Source organism: Martes martes (genome assembly GCF_963455335.1).
Source record: "Martes martes genome assembly, chromosome: 8".
NCBI lineage: Eukaryota > Metazoa > Chordata > Mammalia > Carnivora > Mustelidae > Martes > Martes martes.
Genome location: NC_137895.1, coordinates 128,947,330 through 128,974,135, shown reverse-complemented (window position 1 = coordinate 128,974,135; position 26,806 = coordinate 128,947,330). Strand labels below are relative to the sequence as shown.

General features: G+C 38.2%; 1 protein-coding gene across 1 annotated transcript in view; it reads right to left on the bottom strand.

Annotated features, from left to right (window-relative positions):
• Positions 1-26,806, bottom strand: part of LOC308347642 (ankyrin repeat domain-containing protein 26-like) — a 140,593-nt gene that overhangs the window by 77,844 nt on the left and 35,943 nt on the right. The window contains exons 16-24 of the mRNA XM_080811232.1: positions 24,377-24,405; positions 24,213-24,285; positions 14,773-14,801; positions 14,609-14,681; positions 11,759-11,787; positions 11,595-11,667; positions 8,919-8,947; positions 8,757-8,829; positions 4,334-4,416 (exon numbers count right to left, since the gene is read on the bottom strand). Coding sequence (XP_080667358.1) covers positions 4,334-4,416; positions 8,757-8,829; positions 8,919-8,947; positions 11,595-11,667; positions 11,759-11,787; positions 14,609-14,681; positions 14,773-14,801; positions 24,213-24,285; positions 24,377-24,405 — 491 coding nt within the window. The remainder of the gene's footprint in view (positions 1-4,333; positions 4,417-8,756; positions 8,830-8,918; positions 8,948-11,594; positions 11,668-11,758; positions 11,788-14,608; positions 14,682-14,772; positions 14,802-24,212; positions 24,286-24,376; positions 24,406-26,806) is intronic.

The following is a 26,806-nucleotide window of genomic DNA, read 5'->3' as shown; positions in this document are numbered from 1 at the left end:
ATTTTCTACTGATGATGGGAGTAAAACCAAAAAAGGTTAATGATTTGTCCAAAGTTCCTAAAGTGGCATTACCTAGCATTTTATGGCACCAAAAGAGATGATATAATTCTTGAATGCCGAATCAGATAAGTTACCAAATTCATTAAATTAATCAGATACATTAAAAGTGTGACACTGGCACAGTAATTTAATACCTTAATTGGGGACGAGGTGCTTAGCTACTTTTTCTTTTAAAGAAGGATATATCTATATTTTTCTCTATTTTTTAAAATTCAATTCACCTCAAAAGTCGTTTTCTCCCTTCCAGTTAAATACTGAAGGTTTGTTGAAGGTTTATGCTACCTACATTATAAAAATCATACATGTCAAAATGGACCATACTTTATTAAACATAATATGAAGGTTTGGCTCAACAGAAACGTGTGAAAATGGTGATTAAAAAGAAAAAAATGTGGAGGGGGCGCCTGGGTGGCTCAGTCAGTTGGGCCTCTGACTCTTGATTTTGGCTTAGGTCATGATCTTGGGGTCATGGGATGGAGTCCTGCATCAGGCTCCATGCTCAGTAGAGGTCTGCTTCTCTCCCTCCCTCTCTCTCCCCCTTTGCCCCTCCCCCTGCTCATGCTCTCTCTCTAAATAAATAAATAAATCTTAAAAAAGAGTCTGTTTAGGGGCACATGGGTGGCTCAGTCTATTAAGCGGCTGCCTTTGGCTTAGGTCATGATCCCAGTGGTCCTGGGATCGAGCCTCACATCGGGCTCCCCACTCAGAAGAGGGCCCGTTTCTCCCTCTCCCTCTGCCTGCTACTCTGCCTACTTGTGGTCTCTTTCTATCTCTCTGTCAAATAATTAAATTTTTTAAAAAGCTTTAAAAAAAGAATCTGTTTTAAAAACATGTGGAGAGGGGCGCCTGGGTGGCTCAGTGGGTTAAAGCCTCTGCCTTCAGCTCAGGTCATGATCTCAGGGTCCTGGGATAGCGCCCCACATCGGGCTCTCTGCACAGCAGGGAGCCTGCTTCCCCCTCTCTCTCTGCCTACTTGTGATCTTCTCTGTTACATAAAGAAATTTTAAAAATCTTAAAAAAAAATGTGGAGAAAAAAAGTGATCATACAAATATTTGTTATTAAAAATATCTCAAAGTGATCGTGTTGGAATTCTAAGTTCCAAGAGTGAGTGAAGCAGAGAAGATTGCACATACTGAAACAATAAAAAGAAGCAATAAATAGATTGGTTTAGCTGAAATATTTGTTTATATCCTCTTTCCTTGTCCTTGTTTCTTTCCCATTTCATTGTTGATGTAAGTGCAATTATATTTAAGCCAATAGATAAAAATAAATACCGTAGAAATGGGACATCTGGGTGGCTCAGTGGTTAAGCATCTGCCTTTGGCTCAGGCCATGATCCCAGGGTCCTGGGATGGAGCTCCAGGTCAGGTTCCCTGCTCAGGAGAGTCTGCTTCTCCCTTTCTCTCTCCCTCTGCCTCTCCTGGACCCATGCTCTCATGTGCACACACATGCTCTCTCTCTCTCTCTCTCTCTCTCTCTCAGTCTCTCTCAAATAAGTTAATCTTAAGAAAAAATCTAGAAATTATTATATATTTTTAAAAAATGTATTTATTTGGGAAAGAGATCATAAGGAGGAAGGGCAGAGGGAGAAGGAGAGAGAAACTAAAGCAGACTCCACGCTGAGCAAAGTGCCCAAGGCCGGGCTTGATCTCACGACCTTGAGATCACAACCCACGCCAGAAACAAGAGTCAGATGCTTGACTGTGCCACCTGGGTGCCCCAAGATAACTATCTTTTTAAGGAATTTTCTTTTAGGTTTTTTGGTTCATGAAGTCACATGGTACATAGCTAAATTAGTTTCCCAGTTCATATGCCACTTGGGAGACTGACAGAGAAACTTAAGGAAAACAAATCATAAGAATGTTTTTCCTGCACTCCTACCATTTAGACAGCAGAAATAATCTATTTCTGACCACAATTACATATTTAGACAACCCCATTTGATACACGAACATTTTCATAACTGGAAAATCAAAATGGCTCAGATCATTGATAAAGAAAAGAACAAAAGAGCAGCTCAAAGTGAACCTCTACCTCTTTTTGAAGTTGAACGTTTTCCCGTTCCAAAGACAGGAACTCTATCTGCAACGTGCCTATCTCATTCTTAAACTTTTTCACATCTTGCTGTAAATCTTCCTTTAGATACACTTCTGATGTTCTGTAACCACATGCTGGAGAACTCCCATTGTCTAATTCGGGATCCATACTTCTATAGTTATTAGTACTGTCATTAGCTGCATATAATGGCTTCTGGAATAAATCTTTTGTTTTCTTCTAAGTGTTTGTAACAGCAGAAATATTGTGCCTTTTTATTTGACTCTTTTGTCTCATCTCACTGAAGCAGGCAAGCCAAGAATCAAAACGGCTTCCTGGATTACTAGACTAAGGTATACAACCAATGTCTAATTTACAATCAGTGCTAGTCTGGTTTATACTTTTTGCCATTTGCATGTCAAACTCTTGGTCTTCTTTCCCTTCAAACGTAACCCATGGGTTCCTTACTTTTTTATTTTCTCTATCAGTATCAAAATTCTCATTTTTGTTAAAAATATGCTCAAAGTCTGATTTGTTATCATTTTCAGAGTCTGATTTATTTTCACTTAAGGAAAGATCAGAAGATGACCGGCAACTATGATCCGAGGATGAATGAGAAAGAACGACATTGTCAAGTCTAGGCTCTTTCTGTTCAGGTAATGCCTTAAGTGTGACAAAAACAGGCACTGCAAATGCATCTTTCTTCTCACAATCACGTCTATCATTTGTCAAATTAGAAGGTATTTCCATTAAGTTTGCTCCTTCTTTAAAGTGACCATGTAGTGACTCTTCCTTAGGATAAGCAGTAATTTTTTTTTTTTTTTTTCACAAATTTCACCAAACTTCTGCTTTAACTCTCTGGTGATGAGTTTTAACTTATTTTTCCACTCTAATTTGTCTTGTTTGGTCCACATGTCCTCACACTTTTGAACAGAGGGATGTTCTGAATATAAAAATATATCATCCTCTCTATCACATTCCTTATTCATTCCTGGTTCTTGAGCCATTTTTGACAGATATAAAAGTTAAATTGCTGTGTTTCATTTTCAGATGTCCTTTCTGTCGGCATACATGTTTGTAAAATAACTTTATCCTTAAGTAATCAAGTATGGACAAAGAAAAAATTAGAAAATAATTAAAATTTAACTGTTAAATTTCTTAAGCTGCTCCCAACTCACTGGATTGTAACTAAGAAGCAAAAAATAACTTGCCCTAGCCTGAGACAGAAGAAAAACACAAATCCATAAACTTAACTTTGCCAGTTTTTTAAAACTAAACAATTCATTACATGTTATACCTACCAAAAAATGAATTAGATGACTTTCAATGTTACAAACTTAAAAACATTTTATCTTACCATACCTTTAACAGTGAGCCCCAATAGTGCATTTGAGAATTTTTTTAAAAATTAATAACTAAAGAATAGGCAAACTTATTATTAGGAGCCAAAATCAATAAACATCAATCAGAAAGAAAAATAAAATCCTAGATTTTAACTCAAATTATATACTATGATAGTGTTACACATCACTATAAATTATCTGCCTGCATCCAGCTATTGTAACGTCCACTGAGAGTGGATAAGAAAAATGTTAATAATATTTACAGATTCCCTATACTGAAATGAAATAACTGAAAAAGTGTCTGTTTATTACCCAAATACAAAGGTCCCATCCTGGAAGGTGTGATTCTACAATAGGCAATTGGGTTGATTTTATGACCCTACTCTCTGAAGTCAACTACACAGAGATCACAAGGCAAATAAATCTTTAATCTTGGCATTATGACTGGCAATACAGAACTGAACATTTTGAACCACTGAGAACTGCACATTAAGAACCACTAAGAACCACTCCTTCTACATGAATCTAAGTCAGTAGTCATCATTGTTATACTGCTCATAATTTCAACTGCTTAAACATACGGTTCAGTATTTGATGTTACCTTTTTAGCATGTAAAAACTTACAAAAATGGAAGAAGCAAACAATATTCAGGATTTTTTTTTGGTCCAATTCCAAGGATAAAGTTTAACTATAAGTTACTATAAATTCTAACAAAATTTAAATTTGGTAACTTGTGAAATTTTACAAAAACTAAATATTAAATTATGATCTATCGACTTCAATACATTCTGTTCAGAAGATAATTTCAATTGAACTACGTTACATTCAATGAACTACGTTACATTGTTAAAAAACAATACAAAATTGGAAATTTAAATTTAAATTTGTATATACCTGCAGGTGTTTATTTTCACTTTCACTAAGACTTTCTTCCTCTTCTTCTGTTGTCATTTCTAAGTCTAGTTCCGCTGAAAAATCTATGTTTAATTAAAATGGACAAATTAGAATGGTTAGATAAAAGCGATAACCTTCACAAAAATAGAAAACATCTGATCAATTAAGAGTTTTAATTAAACTTAATCTTTAGCTGGATATTTAAGAAATACTTTTCATTATCAAAAACTTCAACAAACCATTTGGGAAATACTAAATGTCACAAGGTTAAAGGCATACAAACATCTCAAAGAATCATTCACAAATTCACCCACCTAATACCAATGAACAAAACACTCAGAAACAAAATTTTAAAATGTACCAGAAAGATATAAAATCATAACAGACTATTCTTTACCTTGTTACAGTACCTCTTAAACAACACCCTAAGCTTCAACTACAACAATATTCATGGTTTCCAAAATTACTAGTATTTTTTATGCCTTTATCAGTGTACAACCTTCCTACAGGTGTATTTCCTTCATGAGTGTAAACATTCCTAAAATGTTTTCCTCTACTACTTGACAAATTTCTTCACATCTTATAGGACACAGACTGCTACATAAAGTCATCCTTGATTAAGGCTACCCTTCCCTAGATAAATAGACCTCTTTCTTTGGGGCTACGTTAGTACCATACAGATTTTTCTAGTGCATTTTCACCACCTGAACTGTAAGTTACTTCTTTATTTATATATATTTGTTTTGTTACTAGACTGTATGGGACAATCTCTCTCTTTCTCTTTTTTAAGAGAGAGAGAGGGGGAAGGAGAAGAGGGAGAGAGAATTTTGACCAGGCTCCACGCCCAGCACTGAGCCCCACACAGGGCTTGATCTCACAACTCTGAGGTCATGACCTGAGCCAAAATCAAGAGTTCGACATTCAACTGACTGAGCCCCCCAGGCACCCCTGCATGGGATAATCTCTTAAATCATCTCTGTGTAAAAAGTCTTTATTCTACTCAGTAATTATTTACTGAGTTCCCAGTAAGTGCTAGGCACCCAGGTTTAAAGCAGCATGTAGATAAAAGGTGTCAGGAATGGATTTTCTAGAGATAATGCCTGAACTGAGACAGCAACACTGAGGTCAGCCAGAGTCAAAGGGGTTAGAGGGCGGAAAATGGGAGGAGTATACAAGCCCGCAGTAAGACAAGGGAGAGAAACACACAACAGGGTAAATATCTGTCTAAAATACAGGAATCAAAGAGGAAGACATCAAAAGCAGTTCAGATGCCAGAGAAAAGGGCAGACAGTAGAAAGGGTTAGAGAGCTTAGCAGAACTCAAAATTATGAAAGCTTTATATGTAATTTTAAGATACCTGAACACAAACATATTTTCAACAATGGTTCACAGTCATATTTGCATTTGACACACATCACTCTAAATGCTGTGGAGAGGGATGAATCTGAGGGGCATTGTAATAAAAGATGGGAGATGAATGAGAAGGCACTGATGCAAAATAAAGATGAAGCATACCTGAACCGACAGAATGGTTCTAGAAATACTGAGGATATAAAATTATCAGGGCCAGTACAGAATAAATCTATATTAAATGAGTAAACACACAATCTTGGGTCCCTAGCAACCAACTTTGCTCATTACTTTATAAAAGGCATCAAGTGGGAATTATTCTACATGAAGTGTTTTAAGTATTTATTTTATAATTTTTCTGTTCCATATCTTCCTGTGTTACAGGAGCCTGTGGGTGCTTTGTTTTAAAAGTCCTGCTTCTTGGATCTACCAAGCTCATGAGGAAGTAACAGGAACAAGTTACTTGTGTAGGTAAATAACTTTGTATTTATTGTCTGCGTTCACTTCTCTAGGAGATAATTGAAATCTTCTGAAAAATATACTGTTAATTCTACAAGTAAAGAAAGAACATAAAACTACAGGGGTGAAAAAAATACTGTACAATTTATTAGTACCAACCTGATCATATGACTGATGAAAGGCCCTGAGTTAACTGGTACATTAAGTAGAGCACACATTAGATATGGTTAATCAGTAGACTGAGTATATCAGGAGAATGTTATTTTTAAATGATGTAGTACTCCTTAAAACCAATATTCCACCTATTCATCAAAATTAATGAAGTGGCCTGGGTGGCTCAGTCAGTTAAGCGGCTGCTTTCAGCTCAGGTCATGACTGGATCCTGGGATGGAGTCCTCCATCGGGCTCCCAGGTCAGTGGGGAGTCTGCTTCTCCCTCTGCCCCTCCTCCCACTTTTTCTCTCAATCTCTCTCAAATAAATAAAATCTTTAAATAATAATAATAATAATAAAGGGGCATCTGAGTGGCTCAGTGAGGTGTCTGACTCTTGATTTCAGCTCAGGTCATGATCTCAGGGTTGTGAGATCGAGCCCCACATCAGACCCCATGCTAAGCGTGAAGCCTGCTGCTTGGGGTTCTCTCCTTCTGCCTTACCTCCCTCCCTCCCCACTTTCTTGCTCTCTAAAAAAATAAAATAAAAATAATAAAACAAGGACATAGACTATGCATACATAGTTGAGAAGATGATACTATATAGTAAATTCTCAATGATTCCCATTATTGCTGGGAAAGCCAACTCTAAAATAAAGTCATAGAGAATATAGGAAATATTTTAATATTTGGTTTGGGAAGCTGCTTTTTCTAGTTACATTGAATATAATTTGACCAATACATGTGAATTTAAAGCTATAAAAACAAAGCTAAGAAACTGTGTTTTCAATAAGCAATCTTTAAATCTCTACCTAGTATTCCCAGCTGGGCACAAACTTCTAAATATAATCCTGCTACCCACTCTCAAGTGAATGTTAAAAAATAGCCTAAAAGAAATTACTTTCTCCTAATTCTTTTTTTTTTAAAGATTTTATTTATTTATTTATTTATTTGACAGACAGAGATCACAAGTAAGCAGAGAGGGAGGGAGAGAGAGAGGAGGAAGCAGGCTCCCAGCTGAGCAGAGAGCCCGATGCGGGGCTCGATCCCAGGACCATGGGATCAGGACCTGAGCCAAAGGCAGAGGCTTTAACCCACTGAGCCACCCAGGTGCCCCTTTATTTTATGTTTAAATACATACTGTCTATTCTAAAGACATGCATTTTAAAAAACTTTTAATGAATGGTACTACTTAAATTACAATGAGATGGTCTTTCCTCAATACACCAATATCTTCAGAAATCTTTAAGTCTTAGACAAACATAAGTTTATATGAGAAAAGAAAGCCTTGGGGGATGTAATCATTTCCATGTAAAGACAGACCAATTCTCAGGCCACACTAGATCCAAAAACTACAAAGCCATGAAACAGAAAATGAATATATAATAAAAAGACTTTCCTTTTTTTAAAACAAGATTGTCTGAATTACACCTCTTAAGAAAAGTGAAAGTAAAAAGTAAGAAATGCAGGAATGAAACCTTAATGCCCATTTCATCAAAAGGGCCCCGTTATCAGTTTGAATCCATGAACACTGTACATGGTTTAAAACAGTTCTCCCACATCATCTGAGAATCCTCGGAGTTCCAGGATCCATCCATTCACAGGATCCAAGAGGTCAAAACTATTTTCACCACAATGATAAATGATACTTGACATTTTCACTCATTCCCTTCTTTAGTGTATGTTGAATTTTTCTGAACATACGATACGTGATAGTATCACAACTTGCATGATTAGTGGGTCATGATCGTATTTGCTTCTTTATAAATGTTTGTTTTAATTTCTACTATTGTAAATATCAACAGATGGAACGCACTTAAACAGAAGTTCTTTGGAATTCCCAATAACTTTTAAAAAGTATAAAAGGACCCTCAGGCCAATGAGTTTCAGAATTTCTGTTCTAAAAGATTATGTCTACCAAGTATTAAGATATAACTACTTACTTCCTGCATTTCAAGTAATCAAACACACCACAGACACATACACACACACACACAATCTGCTAATCAGAATATCTGTTTGGCTTAAGATGATGAACATCAACACTAAGATGAAATAAACTTAAAACACAATTCACAAGTTAGCAAATGAAGCTAGACTCTAAGTAAAGTTCAGAATTCGGATAAACATTGTGAACACCAGAAAAACGTTAGAGTCTAATAACTAACTTCTGGGAAGCCCGAGGAATTAAAGGTGTTCCAAACTGGGAACATTAGGAATTTAAAACATAAAAGTAGAAACTTGAGCTAAAGCTTACATTTTTAAAATCTCTTCTTTTTACACTTGTAAATATCTTTTGTTCAAACATGGATATCAGCAATAACATCTACCTTATTAATATCAAATACTTCACTTAAAATTGCCAAAAAAAAAAAAAAAGGAATTCAGAATAAAAAGACTGTGAGCATTTCAAATATTTTTACTGTACTACTTTCCACAGTTAAATTTGTATTGTAAAATTTACCTGATTCGGATGTTTCTTTTTCCTCCATTTCTCCTGGTTTATTAGGAAGAGAATGGTTTACTTCAACACCGGGCTGAATGGGTATTGAAACAACACAATTAATACAATGTACATTTCATACAATCTGTAGTTAAAAATTCAAAAAAAAAGTATAAGTTTTACCTTCAAGTACGAATATTTTCCTGGAAAATCTAAAAAACAAAAGGGACATATACTTAATTATATGTAAATATGAGAGCCAACTAAACATTCATGCAGTTGGTACTAAGCTGAATCCTTGTGCCTGGCTCTGATTACATTAGGTTTTGGTGTTCTGTTTCTGGAGACAGAAAGGTAGGTTGGGAAGAAAGGCAATTTCTAATGAGAGAACAAACCATGACCCTGAGGGGACAAACGAGAAAGCCAATGGTACAATGCTACATCACATCCTTAGGGTAGTACAACAGAATCATTTAAACCATTAGACTGTAAGTATTTACCATGTTCTTCAATTTCTCCCATAATTTAGGCAGTACACACTTCTGATGATAGTTTAACTGAATACATAATTGAGTTATCAGAGAAAGTGTTATGAATTGATCAGCTTGGATATACACTTTTAGGGTAATAGTTACTGAAAGTACTCATTTTAAGCCATACCCATGTGGGCTACTGGTATGCCTACATTTGTTGTATCCTTTGGTTTAGCCATCTTAAAGTTTCTTGATCCGCTCACTCAAGAAGTTATATAAAATACATCTAAGAAATAATGTACAGTAAGCTTTCACTATGGAAATATGACTACCAAAATGGGAAAAAATATCTATTTAAATGACACAGAACTCTTAGGTACTGAAAATCCTTTGTATTTCAGAATCAGTGTCACACTTACTGATAACAATAATTTTAGCATTTAGGGAACCAACCCTATAATTTCTTTTGTTTCCAAAACTACTGTGATTTGGTAGATCTTGTCTTTTTTTCTTTTTTAAAGATTTTATTTATTTATTTGTCAGAGAGAGAGAGAGAGAGCCCAAAAGCAGGTAGAGTGGCAGATAGAGGCAGACAGAGAAGCAGGCTCCCCACTGAGCAAGGAGCCCCATGTGGGACACGATCCCAGGATCCTAGGATCATGTCTTGAGCCGAAGGCAGCAGCATAACCAACTCAGCCACACAGGCGACCCAAGATCATGTCAGACTTTAAAAGGTTTTTGGAATCAGTGATAGTACCAATACATTACCTATCTTAAAAAAAAAAAAAAAAAAGCCACAGCTTCCGAATCTCATTTAAATAATGAATACCAATGCAACACATAACTTTGATGTCCAGTAGACAAGAGGAGGATGAATACATGGCTATGATGTACCCCATGTTTAGCACTCCATCTGCTTTCAGTATTCTCTGTGGAGCAGCTGTGATTTAATCTGTTCTAGTGCAAATGCCCTCAAGTCATCTCAAGTGAATTCCTGGAGTTTCCTCCTCAACTCCAAAATTTCCCAGCTAACGTGCCTTTCTTTCTTCCCTCGTTCCCATCACTGTCCCTCTTCTTCTTAAGTTATTTCTGGGGGCGCCAGGATGGAGCAGCAGATTGGGCATCCGGCTGTTGATTTCAGCTCGGGTCATGATGGCATGGTCCTCAGATAGAGCCCCACATCAGGATCCAACTCAGAAGGGAATCGGCTTGAGGCAAATCTCTCCCTTCTCCCTTTGCCCCTCTCCCTGATCACTCACTGTCACTCTCATTCTGGCTCCCTAAAACAAATAAAGAAAGAAATCCTTTTAAAAAGAGTTATTTCTGGATCTATGGTCTTGATTGTTCTGCTTTTACACCCCTTTTATTAGGGATTGTCTCCACCACTTCTTTCCTCTTTATTTAGCACGGATATCTTACATCTATAACCTCTCTTTCTGCATCTCCACACTCCCCTCTAGCTAAAAACATGCTCACAATAAAAAACAAAATAATGCTTTCCCTTGACTCTATGGTGTCTTGAAGTATCCAGGGCCATTCCAGATGTCTCTATGTGGAAGTCTACACCCTTGCTACGGAGCACATGACCCAAAGACCATTGACATTCACATCACCTGACAGGTCAGAAGGCAGAATCCCAGACCTGCTGCTCACAATGTGCATTTTTAACAAAGTCTCTGACGATTCACTGAAATAGGAGAAATTCTGGTCCATACTGAGTGCACTGCCACATTCCATGACCTTAACTTAACCCTCTAGAAGCAAGCCTCATGTTCATCACTATCAATTTTTCAAAACCAGAAATGTCTTAAAAGTCATAAACTTTCTAATGGACTTTTTATCATGGCTAAGGCTTCCTTGATTTCCCCTGAACTGACCCTGCTCTCTTCTTCCTTCCAATTCTCTTACATTGCACTCAATGATACTATTTATGAAGTACCACCGTATACATGCCATTAAGACACACATTCTTATAGCTGACTAGATATAGCTCTGCATAATCAACAACATCCTTAATGTCTTCCCAACAGCGAGGAAAGAAGTAAGAAGGGGAAAATTTTGGTATCCTACTCCGCGACAGGTTTTAGTACCAGAAGCTCACCGGATACACTTCAGGCATTTAAATAGTCTGCTCTTTCTTTTAAAAAAATTGAGCTAAAGCTTACATGTTTCAAAACCTCTTTGTCATAGGCTTGTAAATATCGTTTGTTCAAACATGGATATCAGTAATAACATCTACCTTATTTATGTCAGAACCTTCACTGAAGCTTGCCAAATAAATAAATAAATAAATAAAATAAAAAGACTTCAGAATAAGAAGACTGTGAGCATTTCAAATATTTTAGTGGACTTCTTTACACCGTTAAATTTGTATTGCAAAATTTACCTGATTGGGATGCTTGAATTTCCTCCATGTCTCCGGGTTGATTAAAAATAAAATCTTTCCCCTCCACAGCAGGCTGAATGGGTATTGAAACAATATGATTAAGACATAATGAACATTTCATGCAATCTGTAGTTAAAGCCTCACAATAAAAATGTAAGTTTTACCTTCCAGTAAGAATATTTTCCTGGAGAATCTAAAAAGCAAAAGGGTCATATAGTGAACTCCATGTACATATAGAAGCCAACAAACACTCATGCACTTAGTACTAAGCTGAATCCTCATGCCTGGCTCAGATTACAAATGGGTTTGGGGGTTGTTTCTGCAGACAGGAAGGTGGGTTGGCCAGAAGAGCAATTTCTAATGAGAGGAACAAATCATGACCCTGAGCAGACAAACGTGAAAGCCAATGGTAGAATGCTACACCACATCCTTAAGGCAGTACAGCAGAATCATATATACCATTAGACTCTAAGTATGTATGACCTTCTTCAATTTGTCCTGTGTTGTAGGAGTTCTCAGTGCTGATGATAAGTCAACTGAATGCATAATTGAGTTTTCATCAAACAAAGCCTTATGAACTGATCAGTTTGGATATACACTTGTGAGACCACAGTTACTAAAAGTACTCATTTTTGTCCATACCCATGTGGGCTATCAGTATGCCTACATTTCCCGTATCCACTAGTTTAGCCACCTTAAAGATTCTTCATCCACTTATGCAAGAAGGTGTATAAAACACATCTAAGAAATAATGTACAATAGCTTTAAATATGGAAATATGACTATGTATATGGAACAAAATCTATTGAATGGCCACAGAAATCCTAGGTACTGAAAATCTTTTGTCATTGTCATACTTACTGATTATAACAATTTTAGCATTCAGGGAACCAACCCTATAATTTCTATTGATTCCAAACGTAGTTTGATTTGGTAGATCATGTCAGTCTTTCAAGAATTTTTGGAAACAGCTATTGTATCCAAAAATTACCTATCTTAAAAAAAAGAAAGCCACAGCTCCTGTATCTCATTTGAATAATGAATACCGATGTAATCTGTATCTTTGATGCCCAAAAGACCTGAGGAGGATGAGTACGTGGCTATGATTTACCCCATGTCTAGCACTCCATCTGCTTTCAGTATTCTTTGTGGAGCTGCTGTGATTTAATCTGTTCTAGTGCAAATACCCTCACACCATCTAAAGTGAATTCTCTTGAGTTTCCTCCTCAACTCCAAAACTTCTCAGCTAACGTGACTTTCCCTTTCCCCTTGTTCCCGTCACTGTCCCCCTTCTTCAAAGTAATTCCTGGGGGGCGCCTGGATGGAGCAACGGATTGGGCATCTGGCTCTTGATTTCGGCTCACGTGGCAATGGCACAGTCCTCACAAAGAGCCACACATCCGGCTCCGGGTCAGAAGCGAGTCTGCTTAAGGATTCTCTCTCCCTCTCCCATTGCCCCTTGCCCTGATCACTCACTGTGTCTCACATTCCCCCTCCCTAAAACAAATAAAGAAAAATATACTTACAACAGAGTTATTTCTGGATCTACGGTCTTGATTGTTCTGCTTTTACACCCCTTTTATTAGGGATTATGTCCACCACTTCTTTCCTCTTTATTTAGCACTGATATCTTACATCTATAACCTCTCTTTCTGCATCTCCACACTCCCCTCTAGCTAAAAACATGCTCACAATAAAAAACAAAATAATGTTTTCCCTTCATTCTATGGGGTCTTGAAGTATCCAGGGCCTTTCCCGGTGTCTCTATGTGGAAGTCTACACCTCTGCTACGGAGCACATGACCCAAGGACCTTTGACATTCGCATCACCTGACAGGTCAGAATGCAGAATCCCAGACCTGCTGCTCACAATGTACATTTTCAACAAGGTCTCTGACGATTCACTAAAATGGGAGAAATTCTGGTCCATACTGAGTCCGCTGCCACACTCCTTTACCTTAAGCATCTAGACGCAGGCCTCACGTTCGTCACTATCAATTCTTCAAAACTGGAAATGTCTTAAAAGTTATAAACTTTCTCTTACTTTTTTTAAAAAAGATTTTATTTAATTATTTGTCAGAGAGAGAGAGTGTGCACAAGCAGGCAGAGTGGCAGACAGAGGCAGAGAGAGAAGCAGGCTCCCCGCTGAGCATGGAGCCCGATATGGGACTCGATCCCAGGATCCTTGATCACGACCTGAGTGGAAGGCAGACGCTTAACCAACTGAGCCACCCAGGAGTCCCAAAAAGTCATAAACCTTCTAATGGCCTTTTTATCACCGCTAAGGCTTCCTTGAATTCCCCCTAACTCACCCTGCTCTCTTCTTCCTTCCCATCTCTTACTTGGCACTCAATGATACTATTCATGAAGTACCACCACTTTATATGCCATTATATACACACTCATCGCTGACGAGAACATAGCTCTGCATCATCAGCCATGGCAGTCCTGAATATCTTCACAACTGTGAGGAAAGCAGGAAGAGGGGGGAAATTTTGGTATCCTACTCCGACAGGTTTTGGTACCTGAAGCTCACTTGCTATTATTCTGGCATTTCAAATAGTCTGCTCTACCTTTTTAAAGAATTGAGCTAAAGCTTACGTTTTTCAAAAGCTCTTTTTCGGGGCACCTGGGTGGCTCAGTGGGTTAAAGCCTCTGCCGTCAGCTCAGGTCATGATCCCGGGGTCCTGGGATCGAGTCCCTCATTGGGCTCTCTGCTCGGCGGGGAGCCTGCTTCCCCCTCTCTCTCTCTGCCTGCCTCTCTGCCTACTTGTGATATCTGTTAAATAAATAAATAAAATCTTTTAAAAAAAAAAAAAAAGCTCTTTTTCTTAGGCTTGTAAATAACTTTTATTCAAACATGGATATCAGCAATAACACCTATGTTATTTATGTCAGAACCTTCACTTAACCCTGCTAAAAGAAAAAGAAAGACTTCAGAATAAGAAGACTGTGAGCATTTCAAATATTTTACTGGACTTCTTTACACCGTTAAATTTGTATTGTAAAACTTACCTGACTTGGATGCTTCTTTTTCCTCCATTTCCCCGGGTTCATTAGGAACAAAATCTTTCCCATCCATAGCAGGCTGAATGGGTATTGAAACAATATGATTAAGACATAATGAACATTTCATGCAATCTGTAGTTAAAAATTCAAAATAAAAATTTAAGTTTTACCTTCAAGTAAGAACATTTTCCTGGAGAATCTAAAAAGCAAAAGAGACATATAGTTAATTATAGGTACATATGAAAGCAAACTAAACATTCATGTAGTTAGTACTAAGCTGAATCCTCATGCCTGGCTCAGATTACATTAGGTTTTGGTGTTCTGTTTCTGCAGACAGGAAAGTGGGTTGGCCAGAAGAGCAATTTCTAATGAGAGGAACAAATCATGACCCTGAGTGGACAAACGTGAAAGCCAGTGGTACAATGCTACATCACATCCTTGAAGCAGTACGGCAGAATCATTTATACCATTAGACTCTTAGTATGTACGACCTGCTTCAATTTATCCTGTAATTTAGGCAGTCCACAGTTGTGATGATAGTTCATCTGAACGCACAATTGAGTTTTCATCAGAGAAAGCGTTATGAATTGATCAGCTTCAATACACAGTTGTAGGATAATAGTTACTAAAAGTACTCATTTTTGTCCATACCCATGTGGGTTACTGGTATGCCTACATTCCTGTATCCACTAGTTTAGCCACCTTAAAGTTTCTTGACCTACTCATGCAGAAAGATACGTAAAACACATCTAAGAAATAATGTACAATAAGGTTTCAACATGGAAATATGACTACCAAAATGGAAAAAAATCTATTTAATGGCCACAGAATTCCTAGGAACTGAAATACTATTGTATTTCAGAATTAGTGTCATATGTACTGATAATAACAATTTTAGTATTTAGGGAACCAACCCTATAATTTCTTGTGTTTCCAAACGTAGTTTGATTTGGTAGATCATGTCAGTCTTTCAAGGGTTTTTGAAAACAGCTGTCATATCAAAAAATTAGACATCTTTAAAAAAAAAAAAAGAACCCATACCTTCCATATCTCATTTGAATAATGAATACCAATGTAACCTGTATCTTTGATGCCCAAAAGACCTGAGGAGGATGAATATGTGGCTATGATGTACCCCATGTCTAGCACTCCATCTGCTTTCAGTATTCTTTGTGGAGCAGCTGTGATTTAACCTATTTTAGTACAAATACACTCAAGTCATCTAAAATGAATTCTCTTGAGTTTCCTCCACAACTCCAAAATTTACCAGCTAATGTGCCTTTCTTTTTTCCTTGTTCCCATCACTATCCCCCTTCTGCAAAAGTAATTTCTGGGGGTGCCTAGATGGAGCAGCAGACTGGGCATCCAGTTCTTAATTTCGGCTCAGGTCATGACAGCACGGTCCTCGGATTGAGCCCTACTTCTGTTTCTGAGCTCAGAAGTGAGTGTGCTTGAGCAATCTCTCTTCCTCTCCCTTCGCCCCTCCCCCAATCAATCACGCTCTCTCTTATTCTGTCTCCATAAAATAAAGAAAGAAAGAAATCCTTAAAACAGAGTATTTCTGGATCTATGGTCTTAATTTTCTGCTTTTACACCCCTTTTATTAGGGATTATCTCCACCATTTCTTTCCTCTTTATTTAGCAGTAGTATCTCACACTATAACCTCTTTTTCTGCATCTCCTTGCCCCCCTCTAGCTAAAAACATGCTCAGAAATAAAAACTAAATAGAGGTGGAGTCAAGATGGGGGAGAAGTAGCAGACCGAGACAACATCAGGTAGCAATAGATCAGCTAGATAGCTTATCAAACCATTCCAAACACCTCAAATCCAACAGGAGACCAAAGAGAAGAAGAGCAGCAATTCTAGAAACAGAAAATCGACCACTTACTGAAAGGACACTGCGGAGAAGTGAATCCAAAGGGATGGGAAGACAGACCGTGGGGGGAGGGGCCAGCTCACGGCAAGCGGCGGAGCAACAGAGCACAAAATCAGGACTTTCAAAAGTCTGCTCCACTGAGACACATCGTTCCAGGGACTAAACCAGGGTGAAGCCCACGAGGGGACAGCATGGTCTCAGGTCCCGCGGGGTCTCAGAAGGATCAGGGGTGTCTGAGTGTCGCAGAGCTCACAGGTATTACAGCAGCAAAGCCGGCTACAGAAACTGAGCCGAAGAGTGAGCTCGGGGTTACGTTAAATTGTGATCTGTGGCAAAGGCCACTGCTCTGTGAGTGGGGACCCCACAAGATCCAGGGAGACACCCCTAGAAGAGTGCAGGGATCTGTGGGGTTTGGAGACTCCAGGCAGGGCTCTGTGCCAGAGACAGAGACGCTTGGTCACAGGTTGGGTGAGCTCAGAGCGCAGTCGGAGGTGAGACAGGAGTGACTGAGCACTTTTCTCAGAGGACACACTGAGGAGTGGGGCCCCAAGCTCTCAGCTCCTCTGGGCTGGAGATTGGGAGGCCGCCATCTTCATTCCCGTCCTCCAAAACTCTATGGAAAACATTCAGGGAACAAAAGCTCCCAAAATCGAACCCGAGGGGATTACTTAGCCCGGCCCCTGGTAAGGGCGATGCAATTCCGCCTCAGGCAAAGACACTTGAGAATCACTACAACAAGCTCCTCCCCAAGAGGATCAGCAAGAAATCCAGCCATGACCAAGTTCACTTACCAAGGAGAATAGTGGAATTCCAGAGGAGGAGAAAGCAAAACATGGAATTCATGGCTTTCTCTCCATGACTCCTTAGTCTTGCAAAGTAAATTAATTTTTGTTTAATTTTATTTTTTCCTTCTGCTAAATATTTTTAACTTTTACCCTTTCCTCGTTTAACATTTTTTAACATTTATCATAACAATACCTTTCAAAAAAATCTGTTTTGAACCTTCATTATTATAATCATATTTTATCCTTCATTGTATCTAACTTTATTTTTTGTATATGCATAGGGTTTTTTCTTCTAAAAAAATTTGGGAAATAACTTCTAATATCAAAATATATGCTAAATCTACAACAGGGCTTTGTTCTAGGCTCCAGCCTGAACAAATTCTCTCCACTTTCTTCTTCTTTATTCTCCCAACCAACTTATCTCATCAACTCCTTTTATAGAAATTTTTTTTTAAATTTTCATCTTTATAGTCATATTCCATCCCTTCATCGTGTTTTCCCTTATATATATTTTTCGCTCCTTTAAAATTTTGGGAGGTAGTTTCTTCTAAGAGACCAAAATACTCCCAAATTTAAGTGGGTGACCCTGTTCTATTCACCAGTCTAACAGAAATATATTTTCTTTTTTATATTTTTTCTTTATCTTTTTATTTTATTTTTCTTCGTTTAAAAAAATTTTTTTTTCTGAACTTCTTTTTATCCCCTTTCTTTCCCCCATGATTTGGGGTCTCTTCTGATTTGGTTAAAGCACATTTTACTGGGGTGTTTGCCACCCTTTTAGTATTTTATTTGCTCCTTCATATATTCTTATTTGGATAAAATGACAAGGCAGAAAAACTCACACAAAAAAAAGAACAAGAGGCAGTACCGAAGGCTAGGGACCTAATCAATACAGACGTTGGTAGTATGTCAGATCTAGAGTATAGAATGACGATTCTCAAGGTGCTAGCTGGGCTCGAAAAAGGCATGGAAGACATTAGAGAAACGCTGTCTGGAGAAATAAATAAAAGCCCTTTCTGGAGAAATAAAAGAACTAAAATCTAACCAAGTTGAAATCAAAAAAGCTATTAATGAGGTACAATCAAAACTGGAGGCTCTTACTGCTAGGATGAATGAGGCAGAAGAGAGAATTAGTGATATAAAAGACCAAATGGCAGAGAATAAAGAAGCTGAGCAAAAGAGAGACAAACAACTACTAGACCACGAGGGGAGAATTCGAGAGATAAGTGATAACAAGATGAAACAACATTAGAAAAATTGGGATTCCAGAAGAAGAAAGAGAGAGGGAAGCAAAAGGTATATTGGAGAGAATTATTGTAGAGAATTTCCCTAATATGGCAAAAGGAACAAGCATCAAAATCCACGAGGCACAGAGAACCCCCCCTCAAAATCAGTAAGAATAGGGGTACACCCCGTCATCTAATAGTAAAATTTACAAGTCTTAGCGACAAAGAGAAATTCCTGAAAGCAGCCCAGGACAAGAACGCTGTAACATATAATGGTAAAAATATTAGATTGGCAACAGACTTATCTACAGGGACCTGGCAGGCCAGAAAGAACTGGCATGATATATTCAGAGTACTAAATGAGAAAAACAGCACCCAAGAATACTATATCCAGCTAGGCTATCATTGAAAATAGAAGGACAGATAAAAAGGTTCCAGGACAAACAAAAACTAAAAGAATTTGTAAACACCAAACCAGCTCTACAGGAAATATTGAAAGGGGTTCTCTAAGCAAAGAAAGAGCCTAAAAGTAGTAGATCGGAAAGGAACAGAGACAATATACAGTAACAGTCACCTTACAGACAATAAAATGGCACTAAATTCATGTCTCTTAATAGTTACCCTGAATGTAAATGGGCTAAATGCCCCAATGAAAAGACACAGGGTATCAGAATGCATTTAAAAAAAAAAAAAAAACCCATCAATATGCTCTCTACAAGAAACTCATTTTAGACCCAAAGACACCTCCAGATTTTAAGTGAGGGAGTGGAAAACAATTTACTATGCTAATGGATATCAAAAGAAAGCTGGGGTGGCAATCCTTACTACAGATCAATTAGAGTTTAAGCCAAAGACTATAATAAGAGATGAGGAAGGACACTATATCATACTCAAAGGGTCTGTCCAACAAGAAGATCTAACAATTTTAAATATCTATGCCCCAACATGGGAGCAGACAACTATATAAACCAATTAATAACAAAATCAAAGAAACACATTGACAATAATACAATAATAGTAGGGGACGTTAACACTCCCCTCACTGATATGGACAGATCACCCAAGCAAAAGATCAACAAGGAAATAAAGGCCTTAAATGACACACTGGACCAGATAGACATCACAGATATATACAGAACATTCCATCCCAAAGCAACAGAATACACATTCCTCTCTACTGTACATGGAACATTCTCCAGAATAGATCACATTCAGGGTCATAAATCAGGCCTCAACCAGTATCAAAAGATTGGGATCATTCCCTGCATATTTTTAGATCACAACACTCTGAAGCTAGAACTCAATCACAAAAGGAAATTTGGAAAGAATCCAGATACATGGAGACTAAAGAGCATCCATCTCAAGAATGAATGGGTTAACCAGGAAATTAAGAATTGAAAAAATTCATGGAAACAAATGATAATGAAAACACAACTGTTCAAAATCTGTGGGACACAGCAAAGGCAGTCCTGAGAGGAAAATATATAGCAGTACAAGCCTTTCTCAAGAAACAAGAAAGGTCTCAAATACACAACCTAACCCTACACTTCAAGGAGCTGGAGAAAGAACAACAAAGAAAGCCTAAACCCAGCAGAAGAGAAATAATAAAGATCAGAGCAAAAATCAATGAGGGGCGCCTGGGTGGCTCAGTGGGTTAAAGCCTCTGCCTTCGGCTCAGGTCATGGTCTCAGGGTGCTGGGATCGAGCCCCGCATCGGGCTCTCTGCTCGGCAGGGAGCCTGCTTCCTCCTCTCTCTCTGCCTGCTTCTCTGCCTACTTGTCATCTCTCTCTATCAAATAAATAAATAAAATCTTTAAAAAAAAATTATCTCTAAAAAAAAATCAATGAAATAGAAACCAAAAAAACAATAGAACAAATCAACGAAACTAGGAGTTGGTTCTTTGAAAGAATTAATAAGATTGATAAGCTCCTGGCCAGACTTAAACAAAAGAAAAGAGAAAGGACCCAAATAAATAAAATCATGAATGAAAGAGGAGAGATCACAACCAACACCAAAGAAATACAAACAATTTTAAGAACATATTATGAGCAACTCTCTGCCAACAAATTTGACAATCTGGAAGAAATGGATGCATTCCTAGAGACATATAAACTATCAAAACTGAACCAGAAAGAAATAGAAAACCTAAACAGACCCATAACCAGTAAGGAGATTGAAGAAGTCATCAAAAATCTCCCAAAAAACAAGAGCCCAGGGCCAGACCGCTTCCCGGGGAATTCTACCAAACATTTAAAGAAGAATTAATTCCTATTCTCCTGACACTATTCCAAAAAATAGAAATGGAAGGAAAACTTCCAAACTCATCTTATGAGGCCAGCATTACCTTGATCCCAAAACCAGACAAGGATCCCATCAAAAGAGAGAATTACAGACAATATCCTTGTTGAACACAGATGCAAAAATTCTCACCAAAACACTAGCCAATAGGATCCAACAGTACATTAAAAGGATTATTCACCACGACCAAGTAGGATTTATTCCAGGGCTACAAATCAATCAATGTGATACAATACATTAATAAAAGAAAGAACAAGAACCATATGAAACTCTCAAACTCTCTGAAAAAGCATTGACAAAGTACAGCATCCTTTCCTGATTAAAACTCTGCAAAGTGTAGGGATAGAGGGCACATACCTCAATATCATCAAAGCCATCTATGAAAAACCCACCGCAAACATCATTCCAAATGGAAAAAACTGAGAGCTTTTCCACTAAGGTCAGGAACACGGCAGGGATGTCCATTATCACCACTGCTATTCAACATGGTATTAGAAGTCATAGTCTCAGCAATCAGACAACAAAAAGAAATTAAAGGCATCCAAATCAGCAAAGAAGTCAAACTATCACTCTTTGCAGATGATATGATATTATATGTGAAAAACCCAAAAGACTCCATTCCAAATCTGCTAGAACTTGTACAGGAATTCAGTAAAGTGTCAGGATACAAAATCAATGCACAGATCAGTTGCATTTCTTTACACCAACAACAATTCAGAAAAAAGAGAAATTAAGGAGTCAATCCCATTTACAACTGCACCCAAAACCATAAGATACCTAGGAATTAACTTAACCAAAGAGGCAAAGAATCTATACTCAGAAAACTATAAAGTACTCATGAAGGAAATTGAGAAAGACACAAAGAAATGGAAAAATGTTCCACACTCAAAAGATTGGAAGAACAAATATTGTGAAAATGTTTATGCTACCTAAAGCAATCTATACATTTATGCAATCCCTATCAAAATCCCATCCATTTTTTTCAAAGAAATGGAACAAATAATCCTAAAATTTGTATGGAACCAGAAAAGATATCAAATAGCCAGAGGAATGTTGAAAAAGAAAGCCAAAGTTGGTGGCATCACAATTCCAGACTCAAGCGCGATTACAAAGCTGTCATCATCAAGACAGTATGGTACTGGCACAAAAACAGACACACAGATCAATGGAACAGAATAGAGAGTCCAGAAATGGACCCTCAACTCTATGGTCAACTAATCTCGACAAAGCAGGAAGGAATGTCCAATGGAATAAAGACAGTCTCTTCAACAAATGGTGTTGGGAAAATTGGATGGCCACATGCAGAAAAATGAAACTGGACCATTTCCTTACACCACACACGAAAATAGACTCAAAATGGATGAAGGACCTCAATATGAGAAAGGAATCCATCCAAATCCTTGAAAAGAACGCAGGCAGCAACCTCTTCGACCTCAGCCTCAGCAACTTCTTCCTAGGAACATCGCCAAAGGCAAGGGGAGCAAGGGCAAAAATGAACTATTGGGACTTCATCAAGATCAAAAGCTTTTGCACAGCAAAGGAAACAGTTAACAAAACCAAAAGACAACTGAGAGAATGGGAGAAGATATTTGCAAACGACATATCAGATAAAGTGCTAGTATCCAAGATCTATAAAGAACTTATCAAGCTCAACACCCAAAGAACAAATAATCCAATCAAGAAATGGGCAGAGGACATGAACAGACATTTCTGCAAAGAAGACATCCAGATGGCCAACAGACACATGAAAAAGTGCTCCACATCACTCGACGTCAGGGAAATACAAATCAAAACCACAATGAGATACCACCTCACACCAGTCAGAATGGCTAAAATTAGCAAGTCAGGAAATGACAGATGCTGGCGAGGATGCGGAGAAAGGGGAACCCTCCTACACTGTTGGTGGGAATGCAAGCTGGTGCAACCACTCCGGAAAACAGCATGGAGGTTCCTCAAAAAGTTGAAAATAGAGCTACCCTACGACCCAGCAATCGCACTACTGGGTATTTACTCTAAAGATACAAACACAGTGATCCGAAGGGGCACGTGCACCCGAATGTTTATAGCAGCAACATCTACAATAGCCAAAGTATGGAAAGAACCTAGATGCCCATCAACAGATGAATGGATAAATAAGATGAGGTATACATATACAATGGAATACTATGCAGCCATCAAAAGAAATGAAATCTTGCCCTTTGCAACGACATGGATGGAACTAGAGGGTATTATGCTTAGTGAAATAAGTCAGTCGGAGAAAGACATCTATCATATGGTCTGATATGAGGAAGTGGAGATGCAACATGGGGGGGTTGGGGGTGTAGGAAAAGAATAAATGTAACAAGATGGGGTCGGGAGGGAGACAAACCATATGAGACTCTTAATCTCACAAAACAAACTGAGGGTTGCCGGGGGGAGGGGAACAGGGAGAGGGTGGTTGGGTTATGGACATTGGGGAGGGTATATGCTATGGTGAGTGCTGTGAAGTGTGTAAACCTGGCGATTCACAGACCTGTACCCCTCAGGCTAATAATATATTATATGTTAATAAAAATAAATAAATACATACATACAAACATACATAAATAAATAAATAAGATTTTAAAAGTCGTAGGCTTTCTAATGGACCTGTATAATGGCTAAAACTTCCTTGATTTCTCCGGAACTGACCCTGCTCTCTTCTTCCTTCCACTTCTCTTACTTTGCACTCAATGGTACTATTCATGAAGTATCACTATTTCATCTGCCATTAAGACAAACACACTTATCGATGACTAGAACATAGCTATTCATAATCAGCCACGTCAGTCCTTAATGTCTTCCTAACTGTGAGGAAAGCAGGAAGAGGGGGAAAATTTTGGTATCCTACTCCGACAGGTTTTGGTACCAGAAACTCACCTGATATTATTCTGGCATTTCAAATAGTCTACTCTACCTTTTAAAAGAATTGAGCTAAAGCTTACGTTTTTTAAAAGCCCTTTTTCTGGGGCACCTGGGTGGCTCAGTGGGTTAAGCCTCTGCCTTCGGCTCGGGTCATGGTCCCGGGTTCCTGGGATTGAGCCCCACGTCGGGCTCTCTGCTCGGCGGGGAGCCTAGTTCTCCCTCTCTATCTGCCTGCCTCTCTGCCTACTTGTGATTTCTCTCTCTGTCAAATAAATAAATAAATAATCTTTTAAAAAAAAATCACAATTGTTATCATGGCTCTTAAGATTTAAAAAAAAAAAAAAGCCCTTTTTCTTAGGCTTGTAAATATCTTTTGTTCAAACAAAATGATATCAGCAATAACACCTATGTTATTTATGTCAGAACCTTCACTGAAGCTTGCCAAAAGGAAAAGAAAGACTTCAGAAGAAGAAGACTGTGAGCATTTCAAATATTTTAGTGGACTTCTTTACACCGTTAAATTTGTATTGTAAAACTTACCTGACTTGGATGCTTCTTTTTCCTCCATTTCCCCGGGTTCATTAGGAACAAAATCTTTCCCCTCCACAGCAGGCTGAATGGGTATTGAAACAATATAATTAAGACATAATGTGCATTTCATTCAATCAGTAGTTAAAAATTCAAAATAAAAATGTAAGTTTTACCTTCAAGTAAGAACACTTTCCTGGAGAATCTAAAAAGCAAAAGGGCCACATAGTTTATTATATGCACACATGAAAACCAACTAAACATTCATGCAGTTAGTACTAAGCTGAATCCTCATGCCTGGCTCAGATTACATTAGGTTTTGGTATCTGTTTCTGCAGACAGGAAAGTGGGTTGGGCAGAAAAGCCATTTCTACTGAGAGGAACAAATCATGACCCTGAGTGGACAAACATGAAAGTCAGTGGTACAATGCTACATCACATCCTTGAAGCAGTACAGCAGAATCATTTATACCATTAGACTCTATATACGACCTGCTTCAATTTGTCCTGTGTTGTAGGAGTTCTCAGTGCTGATGATAAGTCAACTGAATGCATAATTGAGTTTTCATCAAACAAAGCCTTATGAACTGATCAGCTTGGATATACACTTGTAGGATCACAGTTACTAAAAGTACTCATTTTTGTCCATACCCACGTGAGCTACCGGTATGCCTACATTTCCTGTATCCACTAGTTTAGCCACCTTAAAATTTCTTGACCTACTCATGCAGAAAGGTACGTAAAATACATATAAGAAATAATCAACAATAAACTTTCAACATGGAAGTATGACTACCAAAATGGAAAAAATTCTATTTAATGGCCACAGAATTCCTAGGAACTGAAATACAATTGCATTTCAGAATTAGTGTCATATGTACTGATAAAAACAATTTTAGCATTTAGGGAACCAACCCTATAATTTCTTTTGTTTCCAAACGTAGTCTGATTTGGTAGATCATGTCAGTCTTTCAAGGGTTTTTGGAAATAGCTGTCATATCAAAAAATTACCTATCTTAAAAAAAGGGAGCCATAGCTTCCATATCTCATTTGAATAATGAATACCAATGTAACCTGTATCTTTGATGTCCAAAAGACCTGAGGAAGATGAATATGTGGCTATTATTTACCCCATGTCTAGCACTCCATCTGCTTTCAGTATTCTTTGTGGAGCAGCTGTGATTTAGTCTGCTTTAGTATGAATACCCTCAAGCCATCCAAAGTGAATTCTCTTGAGTTTCCTCCACAACTCCAAAATTTACCAGCTAAGGTGCCTTTCCCTTTTCTCTCATTCCCCCTTCACTATGCCCCTTCAAAAAGTAATTTCTCGGAGCACCTGGATGGAATAGGGGATTGAGCATCCGGTTCTTGATTTCGACTCAGGTCATGAGGGCAGGGTCCTCAGACTGAACCCTGCATGGAGCTCCAGGCTCAGAAGCGAGCCTGTTTGAGGAATCTCTCTCCCTCTGCCTTTGCCCCTCCCCCTGATCATTCTCTGTCTCTCTCATTCTGGCTCCCTAAAACAAATAAAGAAAATAAATCCTAATAAAAGACTTATTTGTGGATCTATGGTCTTGATTGCTCTGCTTTTACACCCCTTTTGTTAGGGATTGTCTCCACCACTTCTTTCCTCTTTATTTAGCACTGATATCTTACATCTATAACCTCTCTTTCTGCATCTCCTCGCTCCCCTCTAGCTAAAAACATGCTCACAAATAAAAACAAAATAATGTTTTCCTTGATCCTGTGGTGTCTTGAAGTATCCAGTGGCCTTTCCAGATGTCTCTATGTGGAAGTCTACACCCTTGCTACAGAGCACATGACCCAAGAACCTTTGAAATTCGCATCACCTGACAGGTCAGAATGCAGGATCCCAGACCTGCTGCTCATAATGTTCATTTTTTTTAAAAAAATTTTTTTAAAGATTTTATTTCTTTCTTTGACAGAGAGATATCACAAGTAGGCAGAGAGGCAGGCAGAGAGAGAGGGGGAAGCAGGCTCCCTGCTGAGCAGAGAGCCGGATGCAGGGCTCAATCCAGGATCCTGAGATCATGACCTGAACCCAAGACAGAGGCTTAACGTGCACTGAGCCACCCATGCGTCCCTCACAATGTGCATTTTTAACAAGTTCTCCAATGATTCAGTAAAATTGGAGAAATTCTGGTCCATACTGAGTCTGTTGCCACATTCCTTCACCTTAACTTCACCTTCTAGAAGCAAGCCTCACATTCATCACTATCAATTCTTCAAAACTGGAAATGTCTTAAAAGTCATAAACTTTCTAATGGACTGTGAATCACGGCTAAAGCTTCCTTGATTCCCCCGAACTGACCCTGCTCTCTTTTTCCTTCCAATTCTCTTACTTTGCACTCAATGATACTATTTATGAAGTACCGCCATTTTTATGCCATTAAGACACACACACTCATTGCTGACTAGGACATAGCTCTGAATAATCAGTCACGTCAGTCCTTAATGTCTTCCCAACCATGAGGAAAGCAGGAAGAGGGGGAAAATTTTGGCACACTACTCTGACAGGTTTTGGTACCGGAAACTCACTTGATATTATTCCTGCATTTCAAATAGTCTGCTCTTCCTTTTAAAAG